At 46.0% G+C, this 22,891-nt stretch overlaps 2 protein-coding genes across 2 annotated transcripts in view; both read left to right on the plus strand.

The window, feature by feature from the left end:
• Positions 1-360: 360 nt before the first annotated feature.
• LOC144485223 (uncharacterized) overlaps positions 361-22,891 on the plus strand; it is a 92,220-nt gene continuing 69,689 nt past the window's right edge. The window contains exon 1 of the mRNA XM_078203431.1: positions 361-1,201. Coding sequence (XP_078059557.1) covers positions 363-1,201 — 839 coding nt within the window. The 5' untranslated portion in view covers positions 361-362. The remainder of the gene's footprint in view (positions 1,202-22,891) is intronic.
• The window catches only part of LOC144485203 (uncharacterized), a 247,144-nt gene continuing 239,861 nt past the window's right edge, over positions 15,609-22,891 (plus strand). Inside the window, exon 1 of the mRNA XM_078203412.1 lies at positions 15,609-15,636. The gene's annotated coding sequence lies outside the window, so the exon portion shown is untranslated. The remainder of the gene's footprint in view (positions 15,637-22,891) is intronic.

Genomic DNA, 22,891 nt, shown 5'->3' on the forward strand with positions numbered 1-22,891 from the left:
TTATTTTACAGGATATTGAAAGAGGAAGCGCATTCCGAAATCTCAAACGTCACGTCTAGATCTGACAGAGTCATATTCCTTGGGAGCTGAATATCATCGGCCTTTGAATCTAGAAGGAGAAACGTTTGTCCAGTCTGTCGATTTGAAAAGATTTCAAACATCAGTGTGACTGGAAAAGCAGCAACACACGGCCACACTCGAGTGAGAGTGTTCCAGTGCACTGACTAAAGAGCTTTAACCAGTTACACAGCCTGAATAAATATCACACCATTCACAGCGGGGAGAGACTGCACTCGTGTTCTGTGTTTGAACGAGGCTTCAACTGATTGTCCACCTAAGAGAGCGGCAAGGACACCTGCACCATGGAGAAACCATGGAAATGTGCGGACTGTGAGAAGAGATACAGATCCCCATCTCAGCTGGAAGCTCATCGGCGCAGCCACACTGGGGAGAGGCCATTCATCTGCTCTCACTGTAGGGAGGGATTCACTCGGTTATCCATCCTGAAGCAACACCAGCGAGTTCACACTGGGGAGAGGCCGTTCACTTGCTCTCAGTGTGGGGAGGGATTCACTCAGGCATCCGCTCTATGGAGACACCAGCAGGTTCACACTGGGGAGAAACCGTTCACCTGCTCTCAATGTGAGAAGGGATTCACTCGGTTATCCCAGCTGCAGACACACCAGCGAGTTCACACTGGGGAGAGGCCATTCATCTGCTCTCAGTGTGGGGAGGGATTCACTGACTTATCCAGCCTACGGTCACACCAGAGAGTTCACACTGGGGAGAGACCATTCGCCTGCTCTCAGTGTGGGAAGGGATTCACTCAATCATCCACCCTGCAGAAACACCAGCGAGTTCACACTGGGGAGAAACCGTTCACCTGCTCTCAGTGTGGGAAGGGATTCAGTCAGTTATCTAATCTGCAGGTACACAAGCGGGTTCACACTGGGGAGAGGCCATTCACCTGCTCTCAGTGTGGGAAGGGATTCACTCTGTCATCCACCCTGCGCAGACACCAGCGAGTTCACACTGGGGAGAAACCATTCACCTGCACTCAGTGTGGGAGGGGATTCACTCAGTCATCCAATCTGCAGACACACCAGCGAGTTCACACTGGGGAGAGACCATTCACCTGCTCTCAGTGTGGGAAGGGATTCAGAGTTTCATCCCAGCTGCTGAGACACCAACAAGTTCACGAGTGATTCCAGGGGTTGGATTCTGCTGTTGTTGTTTCTGCTCTCAATTACATCCAGGACTGCATTTTGTTCATTCTCACAGTTGGTCAATGGGGAGGGTCGGAGGGTTTCTTTCTGCTGGACTGGCCAGTCTCATGACTTTGCCTCCAGTGGGCTGATGCTCTTTGAGTCTTGTTGCGAATACCTGGTTTCAAATTTCACACGGATCACAGAGTGACAGGATGTTAGGAAGTTCAGAGATATTTAGTCAGCATTTCTGTTTGAAACCCCCCAAATGCCCATCCAATTTCCTTTATAATTGTTTATTGTCTCCACTTTCTCCACCGTCGTAGGCAGCGAGTTCCAGGTCATTACCATTCACTGCATCAAAATATTTTTCCTCACAACCCCCCTTGCATTTCTCACTGTATTGAATAACTGTGTAAGCTGTCTGTATCTGTGACTTGGAGCTGAGAGTTGTATTAGAATGATGTCTCTGTGATTACTGTATGAGAGAGCTGTGACTTTGAGCTGTATCACAGGAGGGTGGTCTTCCAGTGCTTTCTCTGGGGTAGTTCCCTCTGGGCTTGAAGCATGAATAAACTATTGTAACATGTCCCTGGGTCTCCTGTGGTTAGTTGGAAAAAATACATCACAACAGGACAATAAGGGAATTGGAATAACTCCCCTTGGGTGTGGTTGAATGGAATATATCAATCTGGTATCCACCTGCATTCTAGTGAAAGTCTGGAATGTGTCGATGGGATGAATAAGTCGATCAATTTCTCTGGAAGATATTTACATCTTTGTCCATGAACTTTGTTTTAAAGAAATCCACATTTGAAAGCCCGGCCACTACATGAAATATCAGCACCGTAACAGGGGGAGATAAGAAAGACAGACACTCACTTTGATCATTTCATTTGTGCATCTGAGAGTTAAGAATGTGTGACATGATTTTGGGATACCGGAGTGAGTGTACAGATGTGATTTGTTACATGTGAAAAATAACAAGCCTAAATTCATGGTGAGATGGAGTGAAGAGCGGGTCCCAAACACACACAGCTACTTGAGACACAGCAGGAGATGACATGGTTCATGTGGCCAGGGGATTGAGACAACATTGTGACATCATCAAGGCACTGACACACACTCCAGAGAGAAACTGAGTTCAAAACAATCAGGATCCAATTAAACACACTGCACATGGACACAAAGTGAGTGAAATTAAAGTAAAATGGATAATATTATAGATTAGGACAATTAACCGCTTGGGAGAAATAATACTGAGTAAGAACTGTCCACAAGTTGGATAGGGGTAAAGAGAGAGCTGGAGAATCTTTTACATCTATGCTTGATCTGTTGCTTGAAGCATCTGTCCTTTTGTACAAGTAACCTGGAACTCACGATGCTCTTTCGGAAGACAAGATCAACCAGGTGTTACCCCAGGCGGGGCCAGAACAGAACTGGAAAATAACGGATTGAAATTGAGTGAGGGGTCAGAGAGAGAGTTCTCCCCCCTCAAGGTGTGGACTGTAAGAATCCTGGGGGACCCCCTACTTCGGGTTTTCTTGCTAATTAGTGAATATTAAATTAAATTCTATGACTGGCTGTGCATTGATTTTGAATTTGATTGTTACACTTCTCCTGTTTTTATCCCTGTTGTGATTACACTCTGGGTAAGGATGGTTGACAGGTGACAGGATGGGAAATTGTGGTTTGGATCTTCATTAACCAAATGTTTTATTGATCCGAAAGGTGTAAAAGGGGCAAAACTTCAGCAGAAATCTAGCAGAGCTGAGAACAGACGACTTGCTGTGTGGGAACAGGGAGATAAACAGCTCCCAGAGGACAGAGAAAACAGGAGGGCCTTGAATCCTGGATGATACCTGGGTGTCACAGCCACCATGTTTTCACTGCTTGGCATGGGAATGCTGACTCCCTGTACCAGGGACGGAGCGTGGGAAGACAATTGGTTTTAGAGTTTGACGTGGCTTGTGCGGGTACAGATGGTTCAATGACACGTTTTCAAATTGGTCCGTTCAAATGTTAGCTGGGCAATGATTGGGATAAATCAGTCTCCATAGTCTTTATGATGTAACAAAGTATAAGAAGGGATTCCCCGAGCACAGAGATTAGTCGAGGTTTTACATTTTGCATTGACTGGTGCCATGGCATCTGGGGCAGAGCAGGGAGCATTTCCGTGGAGATGCTGCTTCTACCCAGAGTGTAATGGTAATGCTGCTGCACTTTGATACGACTGCTCAGACATTAGCCTGTGTCAGCTCTTATTGATACTGAATAAAATCTAACCACTGTCACCAATAAGGGTTATCACTGGGAATCATTTCAGAGTTTGGGAAAAGGGGAGAAAGGGTTAATTGATTCCCTGAACCCCATTTTCTAACATCGCAGAGTCAAAAATAAAATCCCATCTCCCCCTCTGGCCCCTTTGCCAATTACCTTAGAGGGACTCACTTTCTGTTAAAGAGCCTGCCAACCCCTCTCACCCACTTTCCCTAAAGTGCATCAATCTCATCAGGAAAAGTCCAAAACAATCAAATATTTTTACTGATAAAAGTTTATTAATGAAACAGAACATGGTTAAAACGAACAGAAAATGACTTGAGGATCAAAGACAACCAGAGTAAAAGGATGTTCACAATGTTCTGGACACAACTGGATTCTCTTCAGCTGCTCTGTCCCCTGTTCCTTTGACTCCCCGCTTTGGACACAGGGACACTGAACCCGGGGGGTCACGTCACCATCAGCCTCGGTCACCCCCTCCCGAGCCCCGATTGGTTGGAGGTCCATTTTCCAGTCAACCTTCCAGTACCTTCCTGTCTCTGTATTAGTGCGACGCCCAGGGCAGTTTCCCAACTGGGGCGCAGGCCCCGTTATTCTCAGCTAAATGCTGCCCTCAGCTCCATCACCTGGCTGTCATTGACACGAGCAATAGAGACAGAAAGGTGTCCCAGGCTCAAATGGGAAGTCAAAACTTGTGGCTCTAAACCTTCACCATTTGTCAGTCAAATCCATGTTATTTACACTGGGGGTTTTTATGATGAGATTAATTGAAGTGTTCGGCTGGTCAGCAAACTCGAGAAGCACTGATTCCAGATTGGTCAATACTTCTGCCTTGAATCACAAAAGCTTCTCACTTTATCCCCTTCCTGAACTGAATTCCATCATCCTGAGCAGCTGTGGGTGTCACCTCTCTGTGTAAACTCCTGCCCCTTTTTATAAGGCTTTCTCATTCCTTATTGTGGGTCAATTCTTTAATGGTTGAGGATCGCTCTGTGATGTAGTGAGTGTTTATCCGGTCAATCAATGTTTCTGATGTCAGTCAGAATGTCCATCGTTACTTTTCACCTGTTTCTTACTCTGTGTTTTATAAAAATAAAGTTTATAAACTTTTACAGAATGGTCAGCTTTAAGTTTCTGTAGTTCGTGATGAGGTCATCCAAAGGTCAAAGCATTTCTCTTTTCTCCTTCCTGTTTAACTAAGGGTTGTGTGGAATATTCCATTCAGGGGGAGGTGGTGGGAATGTCACTGGCCGAGTAATAGAAACATAGAAACATAGAAAAACTACAGCACAAAACAGGCCCTTCGGCCCCACAAGTTGTGCTGAACATATTCCTACCTTTTAGACCTACCTATAACCCTCTATCCTACTAAGCTCCATGTACTCATCCAGGAGTCTTAAAAGACCCTATTGAGTTCGCCTCCACCACCACTGACGGCAGCCGATTCCACTCGCCCCCCACTCTCTGTGTGAAAAACTTACCCCTAACATCTCCCCCGTACCTACCCCCCAGCACCCTAAACCTGTGTCCTCTCGTAGCAGACATTTCCACCCTGGGAAAAAGCCTCTGAGAGTCCACCCGATCTATGCCTCTCAACATCTTATACACCTCTATTAGGTCTCCTCTCATCCTTCGTCTCTCCAAGGAGAAAAGACCGAGCTCCCTCAGCCTATCCTCATAAGGCATGCCACTCAATCCAGGCAACATCCTTGTAAATCTCCTCTGCACCCTTTCAATCTTTTCCACATCCTTCCTGTAATGAGGCGACCAGAACTGAGCACAGTACACCAAGTGGGGTCTGACGAGGGTCTGATATAGCTGCATCATTATCCCCAGACTCCGAAACTCAATCCCTCGATTGATAAAGGCCAGCACACCATACGCCTTCTTCACCACCTCCTCCACCTGCGGGGCCGATTTCAGAGTCCTATGGACCCGGACCCCAAGGTCCTTCTGATCCTCTACCGTACTAAGAGTCTTTCCCTTTATATTGTACTCCTTCATCCCATTTGACCAACCAAAATGGACCACGACGCATTTATCTGGGTTGAAGTCCATCTGCCACTTCTCCGCCCAGTCTTGCATCCTATCTATGTCCCTCTGTAACTTCTGACATCCCTCCAGACTATCCACAACCCCGCCAACTTTCGTGTCGTCGGCAAACTTACCAACCCATCCCTCCGCTTCCTCATCCAGGTCATTTATGAAAATGACAAACAGCAAGGGTCCCAGAACAGATCCCTGGGGCACACCACTGATGACCGACCTCCATTTAGAAAAAGACCCATCTATACCCACTCTCTGCCTCCTTTGGGCAAGCCAGTTCTGGATCCACCGGGCAGCAGCCCCTTGGATCCCATGCCCTCTCACTTTTTCTAGAAGAGTGCAGAGACTCGGCAAAGGATCTGGGGACAGGCAGCTGGTGGGATTTGAATTCAGTGAATCAATCTGGAATTATATAAAGTTAGTCTCAGAAACGGTGACCATGAAACTATCGACTGTTGTAAAAACCCATCCAGTTCACCCTCTTCATGCTCCCTATTAGGGAAGGAAATCTGCCATCCTTACCCGGTCTGGCCTACATGTGAATCCAGACCCACACAGCGATGTGGGTGAATCTTAACTGTCCCTCTGAAATGGTCGAGCAAGTCACTCTGTTCAAGGGCAATTAGGAGCTGAGCAACGTGTGCTGGGGCTTTGCCAGCAGTGTCCACATCCCAGGAAAGAATAAAGAATATTCCACGGAAAGTGATGGGTGATTTGAAATGAATTGAAAGTAGGTCAGGAGGTGCTCATATCGTCCAGAGCTGCTTTTCAATGGATCCTCCTGTTTAAAATAAAAACACATCAGTGTGCCCCTTTCCCAGACGCACTGACCTCAGGCAGACCATTTAAAGGGGCTCTCCTTGGAGTGAGTGGCTTTGTGTCTCAGCAAGGTGGATGAATGAGTGAATCCCTTCCCACACACAGAGCAGGTGAACGGCCTCTCCCCAGTGTGAACACGCTGGTGTGACTGCAGGTAGGATGACCTTTTAAATCTCTTTGTGCAGTGAGAGCAGCTGAACGGTTTCTCCTCAGTGTGAATGCGCTGGTGGGACACCAGATCCTGAGAGCTTTTGAATCCGCTCCCACAGTCAGAGCATTTAAACGGTCTCTCATTGGTGTGAGTGAGATTGTGTGTGCGCAGGTTCGATGAAACAGTGAATCCCTTCCCACACACAGAGCAGGTGAACGGTCTCTCCCCAGTGTGAACTCGCTGGTGTTTCCGCAGGTCGGATGATGTTCTAAACCTCTTTGTGCAGTGAGAGCAGCTGAACGGTCTCTCCTCAGTGTGAGTGCGCTGGTGGGACATCAGCCCTGCAGAGCTTTTGAAGCCACTCCCACAGTCAAAGCATTTAAAGGGTCTCTCCTGGGTGTGAGTGACTTTGTGTGTCAGCAGGTGGGATAATTGAGTGAATCCCTTCCTACACACAGAGCATTTCAATGGTCTCTCATTGGTGTGAGTGAAATTGTGTCTCTGCAGGTGGGATGACTGAGTGAATCCCTTCCCACACACAGAGCAGGTGAATGGTCTCTCCCCGGTGTGAACTCGCTGGTGTCTCTGCAGGTCAGATGACGTTCTAAATCTCTTTGTGCAGTGAGAGCAGCTGAATGGTCTCTCCTCAGTGTGAATGCGCTGGTGTTTCAGCAGTTCTCCAGAGCTTCTGAAACCACTCCCACAGTCAGAGCATTTAAAGGGTCTCTCATTGGTGTGAGTGAAATTGTGTCTCTGCAGGTGGGATGAATGAGTGAATCCCTTCCCACACACCGAGCAGGTGAATGGCCTCTCCCCAGTGTGAACTCGCTGGTGTCTCCGCAGACCGGATGATGTTCTAAATCTCTTTGTGCAGTGAGAGCAGCTGAACGGTCTCTCCTCAGTGTGAATGCGCTGGTGGGCCATCAGTTCCCGAGAGCTTTTGAATCCGCTCCCACAGTCAGAGCATTTAAAGGGTCTCTCCTGCGTGTGAGTGACCTTGTGTTTCTGCAAGCTGAATGACTGAGTGAAACCCTCCCCACACACAGAGCAGGTGAATGGTCTCTCCCCAGTGTGAATGCGTTGATGAATTTCCAGCTCATTTGGGAACCTGAATCTCTTCCCACAGTCCCCACATTTCCACGGTTTCTCCATGGTGCGGGTGTCCTTGTGACTCTCCAGGTTAAACAACCAGTTAAATCTCACACAGAACACAGGTACAGTCTCTCCCGCTGTGAATGCTGCGATGTATTTTCAGGCTGTGTAACTGGTTAAAGCTCTTTCCACACTCAGTGCACTGGAACACTCTCACTCGGGTGTGTGTATCTCAGTGCATTTCTAGTCACAGTGATGTTTACAATCTTTTGAAGCCAAGAGGCCAAACAATCTTTTCTCCTGTTCGATTCAAAGGCCGATGATATTCAGGTTCCAAGAAATCGAGTCACTCTGTCAGATCTCGATGTGATGTTGGAGATTTCTGTCTGATTTCTCCTTGTCTAATATCCTGTAAGTCAATTTAGAAAAAAACATCGCAATTCAGAATATGATCGAAATTCAAATCTACATTTCTAGTTTATGGAGCATTCATTAAAGACACAGTCATGGAGCATTAAACTTGCCGAGCAGGGCCTCCCGTATCAGCACACAGGCAGCTGCTTTGTGAGACTGCCAGCAGTACAGACAAGTCAGAGATAAGGGTGTCCTCAGAAGTGGGATTCATTGTGAAAGCTCAGGGACGGTTGATAAGATGCAGCAATTCTATGATTCAAATGAATGTTCTTTCCTCTCCCATTCCCCAAAAGCTGTAAATCTCCATCCCACACACTCTCCCTCCATTCTCACTCTGCTGTATCTAATATTCACCCTCCCAATTCTCCTGAAGGTGCTGATTGAGGCTGATTGACAGATCCATGCTCACTGCTTCCTGTCCAGCACAGAAATCAGAACAAATAGGAGCTGCAGTCAGCATTCGGCCCATCGAATCTGCTCAACCATTCATTGAGATTATTGGTTGATCTACCTCTGCATTATTTTCCCCACACTGTCCCCCATATCCATCGATATCTTCAATATCTGGAAACCTATCAATCCCTCTCTTGAAAATTCTTGATGACTGAGGCTCTATAGTCCTCTGGGGTAGAGAATCCAAAACATCACCACATCCTTGAGTGAAGAAATCCTTCCTCATCTGAGCTTTCTCTCCATTTTCCAGCCTGTTCCCAATAATTATTGACTCCCTTGTCATTCAAAAACTGTCTAACTCATCCTTGAATATATTCAATCCCTCCACTGGCCCCTGTGGAAGAGAAATCTAGATATTAACAATTCTCTGAGGGAAGAGATTGTTGGAAATATATAATATAGCTGCAGTCCAAAATTACACAGCCAGATATAATAAGTGTATTTTATTACAGAGCTATAAATAATATATCTAATCTGTACCATATAAGAACAGGGGAGCTGAAAGCCTCGTGGTATTATCGCTAGACTATTAATCCAGAAACACAGCTAATGTTCTGGGGACCCGGGTTCGAATCCTGCCACGGCAGATGGTGGAATTTGAATTTAAAAACAAAATCTAGAATTAAGAATCTACTGATGACCATGAAACCATTGTCGATTGACCAAGAAACCCATCTGGTTCATTAATGTGCTTTAGGGAAGGAAATCTGCCGTCCTTACCCAGTCTGGCCTACATGTGACTCCAGAGCCACAGCAATGTGGTTGACTCTCAGCCAGCCTCTGAAATGGCCCAGCGAGCCGTTCAGTTCAAGGGCAATTAGGGATGGGCGATAAATGCTGGCCCAGCCGGCAATGCCCATGTCGCAAGGATGAATTAAAAACAACATCAGACACGTCTCTGTCCGATATTAGTTTACTGTCCCCTTTAATATATTTCAGAAATTAGATGGGCACATGAAGGAAATAAACTTGAGGGGAAAGGGAATATAGAAGGGGAATGGGAGTGACTGGATTGTTCTACAGAGAGTCGGCATGGATTTGAACAAAGAACAATGAACAATACAGCACAGGAACAGGCCCTTCGACCCTCCAAGCCCGTGCCGCTCCCTGGTCCAAACTAGACCACTCTTTTGTATCCCTCCATTCCCACTCCGTTCATGTGGCTATCTAGATAAGTCTTAAACGTTCCCAGTGTGTCCGCCTCCACCACCTTGCCTGGCAGCGCATTCCAGGCCCCCACCACCCTCTGTGTAAAGTATGTCCTTCTGATATCTGTGTTAAACCTCCCCCCCTTCACCTTGAACCTATGACCCCTCGTGAACGTCACCACCGACCTGGGGAAAAGCTTCCCACCGTTCACCCTATCTATGCCTTTCATAATCTTATACACCTCTATCAAGTCTCCCCTCATCCTCCGTCTTTCCAGGGAGAACAACCCCAGTTTACCCAATCTCTCCTCATAACTAAGCCCCTCCAGACCAGGCAACATCCTGGTAAACCTCCTCTGTACTCTCTCCAAAGCCTCCACATCCTTCTGGTAGTGTGGCGACCAGAACTGGACACAGTATTCCAAATGCGGCCAAACCCACGTTCTATACATCTGCAACATCAGACCCCAACTTTTATACTCTATGCCCCGTCCTATAAAGGCAAGCATTCCAAATGCCTTCTTCACCGCCTTCTCCACCTGTGACGTCACCTTCAAGGATCTGTGGACTTGCACACCCAGGTCCCTCTGCGTATCTACACCCTTTATGGTTCTGCCATTTATCGTATAGCTCCTCCCTACATTATTTCTACCAAAATGCATCACTTCGCATTGATCAGGATTGAATTCCATCTGCCATTTCTTTGCCCAAATTTCCAGCCTATCTATATCCTTCTGTAGCTTCTGACAATGCTCCTCACTATCTGCAAGTCCTGCCAATTTTGTGTTGTCCGTAAACTTACTGATTCAGATTGAGTTACTGAATGGACTCCTTCTGCGCTGTAATGACTCGATGAGTGAAAATATATAACATAGCTTCAGTGCTACATTACAAGATGAGAAATAATAATAAATGTACTTTGTTACAGAACCATAAATAATATACCAAATCTACAGTATAACAACACCAGGCATATCTCTGTCCTATATTAATTTATTGTTCTCTGAAATGTCAGCCATCTCCTGGGGAAACCAGCCCTTTAATTGTGAACATTCGGAAAGAGACCATCCTTTTAGCCAAACAAATAAATGTGTCAAGCTGAGGGAGCAAAGGATGTCAATGTCTTTCAGTCAGAAAGAGAGAGACCTGGGCCAACCTTTCCAGAGTCTGCAGCCTCCGTGGATTCACTTCCTTTCCCTTCAGTTGCTGCAAGTCCCCAATTTCCCCCAGAATGAGAAAAGAAATAGAAAGGGGGATGAAAGAAAGTGTTTTACTCACAGATGTGGGAGACAGAAGGAAGTTTGAGTCTGTCTGTACTCAATCTTCATTCAGAGAGAGAACAGCAGCCGCTTTGTGCAGTTTCCGCATTCAGACAAGGGGGGCTCTGGTTGGCTGCAGGAGAAAGCTTTTTCCGGTCCTCCAACTCTTCCCATTGGTCAATGCCTCTGCGTGCTGGTGGGAAGGGGCGGGCAGCCCTCCGCACATGCGCAGCTTCCCCTCTCCCTTGGACATGCGCAGTCCCGGGCCGGCGGGGGGAGATCACCGAGCGGCTTCTCGCTCTGGCCGGAGCCGCGAGCCTGGAAACCTTGGCTCGAGGAGGTGCAGGGGGACGGGAACAATGGGTGGGGGCGGGGCTCCCGCGTCCGCTCGCCGAGCCTGCGCACTGGAACCCCAGGACGTCATCGCGGAGCAGGCCGATGCCTATTGGCTGATTCAGGTAGGGCTCCGTTGTGACGTCACCGTGCGGAAGTTGTCCAATGAGCTTCAGAGTGAAACTTCCTCCTCTGGGCCACATCTGGGAGGAAATCAATGTTTCCCCCTTTCCATTTCATTTCTCATTCTGGGGGAAATTGGGGACTTGCAGCAACTAAAGGGAAAGGAAGTGAATCCAGTCTGTACATTCCACACATTGTTAGTCCAGTCAGATAAACATATATCTGTCTGGCCGCCTGCATGGAGGTTTTCAGTACTCTGTGTCCAGGACAGGCGATTACCTTCTTTTTGAGGTCTGCCCTTTCGATCTATCCCTCATTTAATTTAATTTGGTTTACTTGTTTTGTCAAAAAGATTAACAGAATAGTTAGTGATTTATTTCACGTTTAATTGTTTTGCCAAAAAGATTAACAGAATGTTTATTTGTCCCTCAGTTGATTTGATTTAGTTTAATTGTCTAACCGTAAAGATTGCCAGGAAGTAGTGAGCATGGATCTGTCAATCAGCCTGAATCAGCACCTTCAGGAGAATTGGGAGGGTGAATATTAGATACAGCAGAGTGAGAATGAAGGGAGAGTGTGTGGGATGGAGATTTACAGCCTTTGTGGAATGAGAGGGGAAAGAATGTTCCTTTGAAACGAGAATTATCTGTTCTGAATTTCTATCTTGTACTGAATGATGACTTTTGTAAATTTCTTTTACAGGATATCAGGTGATGAGGCTTTACAGACAGAAATCTCAAACCAAACGTCCCGTCCTCACTCAATTCATCAGGATCTGATTATCATTGGCCTTTGAATCCAGAAGAAGAAATGTTTCTCTGTACCGTCTGCTTCAGAAAGTTTTAAACATCAATGTGAGTGTCAAATCACCGAGACACACACATACTCGAATGAGAGTGTTCCAGTGCACTGACTGTGGAAAGAGCTTTAACTAGTTACAAAGCCTAAAAAAAATTACAGCATTCACAACGGGAGAGACTACTCGTGTTCTGTGTGTGGATGAGGTCTCAACTTTGAATCAAAACAATTCTGTGATTTCTTTTATTCATTCATGGGACATGGGCATCGCTGGCTGGCCAGCATTTATTACCCATCCCTAGTTGAGTCAGAAGGTTTTTGTTTTAGTTTAGTTAGGGCACCATGATCGGTACATTATAGAGTACATATGGGAGAAGGAAAGGAGAGGGATTCAATGTAGAAGTATTGAACAATCTGGAATCAGTGCTTATAAGAACATAAGAACTAGGAGCAGGAGTAGGCCATCTGGCCCCTCGAGCCTGCTCTGCCATTCAATAAGATCTTTTCGTGGACTCAGCTCCACTTACCTGCCCACTCACCATAACCCTTAATTCCTTTACTGTTCAAAAATGTATCTATCTTTGCCTTAAAAACTTTCAATGAGGTATTTAGTTTGTTTGAGACTCTCCCACTCGTGAAAATATCTCACCATCTACCCTGTCAAGCCCCCTCAGGATCTTATATGTTTCAATAACCCCTTTGTCTTCAAAGCTTCAAGGAACACAGACCTTGACAATTTCCTCCCTCTTGAGAGGACAACCCTCCCATCCAGGAATTAGCCTGGTGAATGTCCTTTGGACTATGTCCAATGTTACTATATCCTTGTTTAGGGAAGGGGATCAAAACTGTATGCATTATCCCAGGTGAGGCATCACCAACACACTGTACAGTTGCAACAAAACCTCCCTGTTTTTAAACTCCAACCTCGTTGCAATAAAAGCCAAAATGCCATTTTCCTTCTTACCTCATGTGGGACCTGCCTGCTAGCTTTTTGTGATTCATGCACAAGAACACCAAGATCCCTCTGTACTTCACTCACCGGCAGCCTCTCTCTATTTAGATAATCATCCTGTTGATTCCTCCAACTGAAATACATGACCTCACACTTCCCCACTTTAAACTCCATTTGCCAGGTTTTGAAGACAGAGGGGTGACTTTATTGCATCTTCCCCAACTCTTGACTCATCTTTCCCAGGCCCTATCCCTGTAGCCCTACATTTTCACCCCACTAATCTACCTAATCTACATCTATTGGGACACAAAGGGGCAATTTAGCACAGCCAATCAATCTAACCCGCACATCTTTGGACTGTGGGAAGAACCTGGAGTACTCAGAAATCCACACAGACATGGAGAGAATGCACATACTCCACACAGACTGTCATCCAAGGCCGGGATTGAACCCGGGTCCCTGGCACTGTGAAGCAGCAGTGCTAACCACTGTGCTGCCGTGGCGCCCTTTTTAAATAAACTACAAGTACAGATTTCTCTCGATTTACCCTCCTTCTTACATCCTCAAACAATTCAAGCAAATTTGTCAAACATGATTTATCTTTCATAGAACCATGTTGACGAGGTTTGATGAAATTCAGCTTTCCTAAATGATTTTCTATTTGCTCTTTGATTATTGACTCCAGCGTCTTGTCAATAATAGATGTTAAATTAACTGACCTATCGTTCCCTGCCTTCTGCCTTCTGCCTTTTTGACCAAGGGAGTCACATTGGCTGATTGCCAATCTTCTGATACTCTCCCGGAATCTAGCGAGTTACGAAAAATTTCAACAAAATTCGCCACAATCTCTTCAGCAACCTCCATTAAAAGCCTAGCCTGCAGTTCATTGGATCCTGGTGACTTGTCTGCCCTTAGCCACTGAAGGGAAAGGAAGTGAGCCCAGTCTGTATATTTCAGACATTTTTGGTCCAGTCATATCGACATATATCTGTCTGGCAGCCTGCATGGAGATTTCCAGCTCTCTGTGTCCAGGACAGGAAGCAGTGAGCATGGATCTGTCAATCAGCCTCAATCAGCACCTTCAGGAGAATTGGGAGGGTGAATATTAGATACAGCAGAGTGAGAATGGAGGGACAGTGTGTGGGATGGAGATTTACAGCTTTTGGGGAATGAGAGAGGAAAGAATGTTCCATAGAAACTAGAATTGTCTGTTCTGAATTTCTATCCTGTACTGACACTGATGACTTTTGCAAACTCATTTTGCAGGATATTGAAAGAGGAATCACAGGCTAAAATCTCAACTGTCATGTCTCGATCCGACAGAATCATATTCCTTGGGATCTGAATATCATTGGCCTTTGAATCTACAAGGTGAAATTATTGTCCAATCTGTCGATTTGAATAGGTTTCAAATGTCAGTGTGACTGGAAAAGCAGCAACACACTGCCACACTCGAGTGAGAGTGTTCCAGTGCAATGATTAAAGGGCTTTAGCACAGCAAGAAGTCTCACAACACCAGGTTAAAGTCCAACAGGTTTATTTGGTAGCAAATACCATAAGCTTTCGGAGCACTGCTCCTTCGTCAGATGGAGTGGATATCTGCTCTCAAACAGTGCACAGACACAGAAATCAAGTTACAGAATACTAATTAGAATGCGAATCTCTACAGACAGCCAGGTCTTAAAGGTACAGACAAGGTGGGTGGAGGGAGCATTCAACACAGGTTAAAGAGGTGTGTATTGTCTCCAGACAGAACAGCTAGTGAGATTCTACAAGCCCAGGAGGCAAGCTGTGGGGGTTACTGATAATGTGACATAAATCCAACATCCCGGTTTAGGCCGTCCTCATGTGTGCGGAACTTGGCTATCAGTTTCTGCTCAGCGACTCTGTGCTGTCGTGTGTCGTGAAGGCCGCCTTGGAGAACGCTTACCTGAAGATCCCAGGCTGAATGCCCGTGACTGCTGAAGTGCTCCCCCACAGGAAGAGAACAGTCTTGCCTGGTGATTGTCGAGCGGTGTTCATTCATCCGTTGTCATAGCGTCTGCATGGTTTCCCCAATGTACCATGCCTCGGGACATCCTTTCCTGCAGCGTATCAGGTAGACAACGTTGGCCGAGTTGCAAGAGTAGGTACCGTGTACCTGGTAGATGGTGTTCTCACGTGAGATGATGGCATCCGTGTCGATGATCCTGCACGTCTTGCAGAGGTTGCTGTGGCAGGGTTGTGTGGTGTCGTGGTCACTGTTCTCCTGAAGGCTGGGTAGTTTGCTGCGGACAATGGTCTGTTTGAGGTTGCGTGGTTGTTTGAAGGCAAGAAGTGGGGGTGTGGGGATGGCCTTGGCGAGATGTTCGTCTTCATCAATGACATGTTGAAGGCTCCGGAGGAGATGCCATAGCTTCTCCGCTCCGGGGAAGTACTGGACGACGAAGGGTACTCTGTCCCCCTTGTCCCGTGTTTGTCGTCTGAGGAGGTCAGTGCGGTTTAACCAGTTACACTGGTTTTAACCAGTGGCTAAAGGGCTTTAACCAGTTACACTGCCTGAATAAATATCACACCATTCACAGTGGGGAGAGACTGTACTCGTGTTCAGTGTGTGGACGAGGCTTTAACTGATTGTCCAAATAAGACAGAGGCAAGGACACCTGCGTCATGGAGAAACCATGGAAATGTGCGGACTGTGGGAAGAGATACAGATCTCCATCTCTGCTGGATGCTCATTGGCGCAGCCACACTGGGGAGAGGCCATTCATCTGCTCTCAGTGTGGGAAGGGATTCACTCTGTCATCCAGCCTGGAAAGACACCAGCGAGTTCACACTGGGGAGAGGCCGTTCACCTGCCCTCAGTGTGGGGAGGGATTCACTCGGTTATCTACTCTGCAGACACACCAGCGAATTCACAGTGGGGAGAGATTTGCTCGGTCCTCTAGCTGGTGGAGACACCAGCGAGTTCACACTGGGGAGAGGCCGTTTACCTGCCCTCAGTGTGGGAAGGGATTCAGAGATTCATTCTTGCTGCTGAGACACCAACAAGTTCATGAGTGATGACATGAGGGTTTGGATTCTCCTCTTATTGTTTCTGCTCTCAATTCCATCCAGGACTGGATTTTATCCACTCTCACAGTTGGTCAATGGGGAGGGTCGGAGGGTTTCTTTCTGCTGGACTGGCCGGTCTCACGACTTTGCCTCCAGTGGGCTGATGCTCTTTGAGTCTTGTTGCAAATAGCTGGTTTCAAATTTCACACGGATCACAGAGTGACAGGGTGTGAGGAAGTTCAGAGATATTTAGTCACTATTTCTGTTTGAAAGACCCCAAATGCCCATCCAATTTCCTTTGTCATTGTTTATTGTCTCCAGTTCCTCCTCCCTCATAGGCAGCGAGTTCCAGGTCATTACCATTCGCTGCATCAAAATATTCTTCCTCACATCACCCCCCTGCATCTCTGGCCCAAAACCTTAAATCTGTGTCCCCCTCATTCTTGTCCCACCAGCTAATGGGAACAGCTTTTCTTTGTCCACCTTATCTAAACCTGTCCGAATCTTGTCCACCTCTATCAAATCTCCCCTCAACCTCCTTTGCTCCAAAGGGAACAACACCAGCCTGACATTGACAATAAAGAACAAACTAACAGAATATGTTACTGCCTGAAATCAAATGGGAATGTTTAATTTCTGTTTTAAAGATATTGTAAATATGTTGTCCTGGACAATAAAGGAATTGGAATAACTCACCTTGGGTCTGGGTAAATGGAATATATCAATCTGATATCCACCTACAGTCTCGTGAAAGTCTGGAATTGTAGCTGGAAATCCCTCCCTAACAGCACTGTGGATGTACTTACACCTCAGGCATTGTAGCAGTTCAGGAAGGCAGTGTTGGGGTCGACCATGGCCAAGGCAGCTACATACAGCCACATATTCTGTTATAACTAAAGGACTGCAGATTGAATGTGAGGCATTATGGGACTGGACTATCTTGACCACATTCCTGTGACTGCTCAGTTTCTGCAATCACGGACCATTAAAGCTGCTCAGCAGGGCCCCTCTTATCAGCACACAGGCAGCTGCACTGAGTAATCGACTGCTAACGGAATAGGCTGGGATGTGGTGGAGATCAGAAAGTCCTGAGTAGAGTGAGTCATTGTGATGTCACAAGGTCAGTTGTTATAAGGTGTCTGGTCCACATGATGAGATGGTCCAGAGCTGTCCATGAGCTGATCACACAGCCACATGATGCCTAATTGTTAGCTTGTTTGGATATGTCTGGAATCGATTCATATTGTGATTAGCTTGGAACCAGCCAGGATGAGCATCGGTAAATGGATAAGAATGTGTGATTTTCTATGTTCAGGGTGGAGGTTGCAAGATGAGACCAGCGACTTGATCCCCGCCGCTGTAAAATAGACCATTTGATGATTGGAACAGAGCTGGGTGTCGAGCACTTAGTCTTCAATCATTCTTCACTAAGTGAACCGGCCAAGTTTTAGACCATAAGATATATGAGCAGAATTAGGCCATTCGGCCCATCGAGTCTGCTCCGCCATTCAATTATGGCTGATACTTTTTTCATCCCCATTCTCCTGCCTTTTCCCCATAACCCCTGATCCCCTCATTAATCAAGAACCTATCTATCTCTGCCTTAAATCCACTCAATGATGGCCTCCACTGCCTTCTGTGGTGATGAATTCCATAGATTCACCACCCTGTGGCTGAAGAAATTCCTCCTCACCTTGGTTCTAAAGAGTCATCCCTTTACTCTGAGGTTGTGCCCTCGGATTCTAATCTCTTCTACTAATGGAAACATCTTCCTCACGTCTGCTCTATCCAGGCCTTACAGTATTCTGTAAGGATTCATATTGTTGGTTCATTTTTGTTTCAGTGATGGTGAAATGAAAGTGTGCAATATTTATTCATAAAATTTGTTTTTTATTTGTTTCAGGAGAATGTTTAAAGCTTCTGGTTTATTCGACAAGCAGTGCTATGTCCAGGAAGAATGCAGCTCAGGGGACTACGAGCAGGATAATTTCCCATTTCAGCCACGCAGTTGTTTATCTGAGTGACTTTAATGGACTTGTGTCTGTTGAAAGGAGATGCCCTGGGGCTTTGCTAAAAGGATTGGAGTGTCGGTTGAGGAATGCTGGGTCTTGTGATGATGGGGTTAATGGGAGGAGTGAGGCGAGGTTTGGAAGTTAGCTGCAGTTCTGTTTGAAGGCGCGAGCTTCTGGAAGCTGATCTGAAACTTCCTTTCTCTCTTCAAGCTCCAAGATTCTCTACACGTATTATAGCCAGTATATTGCTGGCATAGTGGGCAGTGGATAAGGTTTCTAGGATTGCAATGGGATCTTGATCAAATGGGCCAGTGGGCTGATGAATGGCAGATAGAGTTTAATTTAAATAAATGCAAGGTGATACATTTTGGTAGATCGAACTGGAGCAGGATTTGCTCAATTAATGGTAGGGCTTTGTGGAGAGTTATAGAGCAAAGAGATCTCGGGATACAGGTTCATCGCTCCTTGAAAGTGGAGTCACAGGTGGACAGAGTGGTGAAGAAGGCATTTGACATGCTTGGTTTCATTGGTCAGAACATTGAATACAGGAGTTGGGACGTCTTGTTGAAGTTGTACAAGACACAAGGCCACACTTGGAATACTGTGTACAGTTCTGGTCACCCTATTATAGAAAGGATATTATTAAACGAGAAAGAGTGCAGAAAAGATTTACTAGGATGCTACCGGGACTTGGTTTGAGTTATAAGGATAGACGAGATAGATGAGGACTTTTTTCCCTGAAGCGTAGGAGGCTTAAGGGTGATCTTGTAGAGATCTATAAAATAATGAGGGGCATAGATCAGCTAGATAGTCAACATATTTTCCCAAAGATAGAGGATTCTAAAACTAGAGGACAAAGGTTTAAAATGAGAGGGGAGAGATACAAAAGGGTCCAGAGGGGCAGTTGTTTCATACATAGGGTGGTGTCTGAAACAATCTGCTAGAGGTAGTAGTAAAGTGTGGAAAAGTTTGACTTTTAAATGCATTTAGACAGTTACATGGGTAAGATGGGTATCGAGGGACAGGGGCCAAATGTGGGCAATTGGGACTGGCTTAGTGGTTAAATAAAAGGGTGGCTTGGACAAGTTGGGCCGAAGGGCCTGTTTCCATGCTGTAAACATCGATGACTCTATGATCTGTGTTTGTTAACTGTATTTAAACCTCTGAATGGATGTTGTTAAGTTAGAAATTAAATTGTTTCCTTTCATTGTAAGTATTGTTCAGCTGTTAATTGTTTGCGTTGTTAGTATTGTATTTAAACTGTTGTGAATAAAATTTATTTGATTAAAAAATCCCTATTTTCTCATCACTCCTGGAGCAAAGTCTCCTCTCCTCACATTTTTGCCAGAAAGAAAAAATGCTGGTGTCTAGTCTGGCTTCCTAATAAAACTTGGAGTTCCAGTCTGGTATCCTAACAATGGTTACAGAGTGACCAAGGCTGGGAACTAAATATTGCAGAGTATTTGACACTTTGAAAAGCTAGGAAGCTTGGAAAAGGAGGTGGGGTAGCTCTGTTAATGAAGGATGACATTAGTACAGTAGTGAGAGATGTCCTTAGCTCGAAAGAGCAACACAAATAATCAGACTGGGTAGAGATGAGAAATAGCACAGGAAAGAGGTGGGAGTGGTCCCTCAGCCTCCTAACAGTAGTTACCCAGTAGGACAGGGTGTACAGGACACTGATACAGACTCCCTAAGAATACACGATGTGCAATGGTTAACATGGCCTGAAGAATAAGAAAACATTTTGAAATGATCAAGGCACTGACACAGACCTCCATAGACAAATGGACGTTGAGACAATGAAAAAAAAGGCTAAAGGAATTTTGGATTGGGACAATTGAAGGCTCGGGAGAAATAATACTTCATAACATTTATCCACAAGATGGATCCAGGTGAATGGAGAGCTGGAGAATCTTTTATGTCCACACAATCTACTGCATTGATTCAATGTACTGACTGTAACTCAGAGTGGATCCCTCTCTCCGGGAATCTTGTTTGTGGGGTGTAGGGAGAAAGGGAGGAATGTTGTCCGCCCACACCCTGTAGGCTGGGGATGTAACACCACACTAAACTGTACGCTGGAAATTTCCAGTGCCCTCCATGAACCTACGCAGGTGGCATCCCATGTGACCACCCAGAAGCCTCAATACCAGTAACACCCACTGCCCAGTGACCAACTCCAGTTTCTGCTTCCACCCCCCAGACACCCCAATGACACGCAGACTTTCGGCAATAACCCACATCCGACCTCCTCACAGGGAGCGAGTGACCATAACCGATGATCCAAAGGGGAACTTACTGAGATCCCTGCTTCCTGACAGGAAGTGCATCCTGAAGCTGTCGGAACATCTACTGGAGTTGAGGAAAGAGACCTGCGCTGCAATGAATGTAATAATCCTGACGGCCTTAGGGTGGAGTCAATCTTTATTTGGTGTTGATTTATTCATAGAGTGAAACATGACAGATATATCTCCTAATTCCAGGCACTGTCACTAACTGTCCCTTTAAATATCTTCAAGTAAGCATCCAATCAATGACCTCCACATGTGTGTAGTTAACATTAATCAATACAATAGAGTCAGAACATCAAGAAAGGCTCCAATCAGTGTGATCGCTCTGGTGTCCCAGCAGCTCGGAGGACAAAGTGAATCCCAAAGTGAATTAACTTTTACCATTATCCATCTGAAGTGAATGGACTCCCTTTTCCTCTCCCTAAAGTGACACTGAATCTTCTTAGGTTTGAAGAAGAAACTTAACCTTTGAGCACTGGGTGGTACAGTGGCACAGTGGTTAGCACTGCTGCCTCACAGCGCCAGGGATTTGGATTCGATTCCCAGCTTGGGTCACTGTCTGTGTGGAGTTTGCACATTTTCCCCGTGTCTGCGTGGGTTTCCTCTGGGTGCTCCGGTTTCCTCCCACAGTCCAAAGATGTGCTGCTTATGTTGACTAGCCATGTAAAATTGACCCTGGTGTCAGGAGGATTAGCAGGTTAAATATGTGGAATTATGGAGATAGGGCCTGGGTGGGATTGTGGTTGGTGCAGACTCGATGGGCTGAATGGCTGCCTTCTGCACTGTAGGATTCTACAATTCTATGAGATCACAAACTAAAAGTTAAAATTATTTATTAGTCACAAGTAAGGCTTACATTAACACTGCAAAGACGTTACTGTGAAATTCCCCTAGTTGCCACAGCCCGGCACCTGTTTGGGTCAATGCACCTAAACAGCGCATCTTTCAGACTGTGGAAGGAAACCGGAGCACCCGGAGGAAACCCACGCAGACACGGGGAGAATGTGCAGACTCCGCACAGACAGTGACCCAAGCCGGGAAATGAACCCAAGTCCCTGGCGCTGTGAGGCAGCAGTGCAGACAGACAGTCAAGAAATCATCAATTCCACTCCCACCCAGAGCTTTGGGGATATATTTATACATTATCTCATTTCACAATAAAACCCACACACTGACTTTCAGATTTGCTTCTGTTATTATTTTGGTGCCCAGCAGGTGGTCTCGGAGTGTGTGCGTACGCGTGTGCAGAACGATAGAAACTAGAAGCAGGAGTAGGTCATTCGACTCTTCGAGCCTGCTTCACCATTCATTTTTTTCATGGCTGACCATCGAATTCAATATCCTGATCCCCCTTCCTCCCATATCCCTTGATCCCTTTCGCCCCATGAGCGATATCTAATTCCTTCTTGAAATCATATATGCGTGTCTGTGAATGTATTTGTGCATCTGTGAGTATGTCTGCATGTAGAATCATAGATGATTGACTCACCTGATGAAGGAGCAGTGCTCCGAAAGCTGGTGATAACAAATAAACCTGTTGGATTTTAACCTGGTGATGTGAGACTTCTAACTAGAATCATAGAATCCAACAGTGCAGAAGGAGGCCATTCGACCCATTGAGTTTGCACCGGCCACAATCCCATCCAGGTCCCATCCCCCTAACGCCATGCATTTACCCTAGCTAGTCCCCCCTGACACTAAGGGGCAATTTAACATGGTCAATCCACCTAACCCGCCCATCTTTGATCTGTGGGAGGAAACTGGAGCACCCGGAGGGAACCCACGCAGACACGGGGAGAATGTGCAAACTCAACACAGGCAGTGACCCGAAACTTGAATCAAACCCGGGTCCCTGGCGCTGTGAGGCAGCGGTGCTAACCACTATGCCACAGTGCAGTAATCCAGGAGAACTGGATTAATTGTTGGATAACACAGTGATATGTTACAGAGCAGCAATCCAGGGGAACTGGATTCATTGTTGGATTACACAGTGATATGTTACAGAGTAGAAATCCAGGAGAACTGGATTAATTGTTGGATTACACAGTGATATGTCACAGAGCAGAAATCCAGGAGAACTGGATTCATTGTTGGATTACACAGTGATATGTTACAGAGTAGAAATCCAGGAGAACTGGATTAATTGTTGGATTTCACAGTGATATGTTACAGAGTCTTAAAATCTGAAATAAAACAGTCAATGCCACAAATAGTCAACAGGCCCAGCAGCTTCTATGGAGGCAGAAACAGAGTGAAACATGCAGCCAAACATCCATATGAATGAGGAGCAGCAGTGGACCATTGGGCCCCTCTGCTTCAGCATTTGACAAGATCCCGACTGATCTGATTGTGGCCAGAACTCAATTTTTCTGTCCCTCCCCGCCCCCCCTTCAACCATCTGACTCTCTTGTCAATCGGGAATCCATTTATTCAGCCTTAAAAATATTCAATGACTCTGTCTCCACTCCTCTCTGGGGAA

This window comes from Mustelus asterias, unplaced genomic scaffold (genome assembly GCF_964213995.1).
Source record: "Mustelus asterias unplaced genomic scaffold, sMusAst1.hap1.1 HAP1_SCAFFOLD_171, whole genome shotgun sequence".
NCBI lineage: Eukaryota > Metazoa > Chordata > Chondrichthyes > Carcharhiniformes > Triakidae > Mustelus > Mustelus asterias.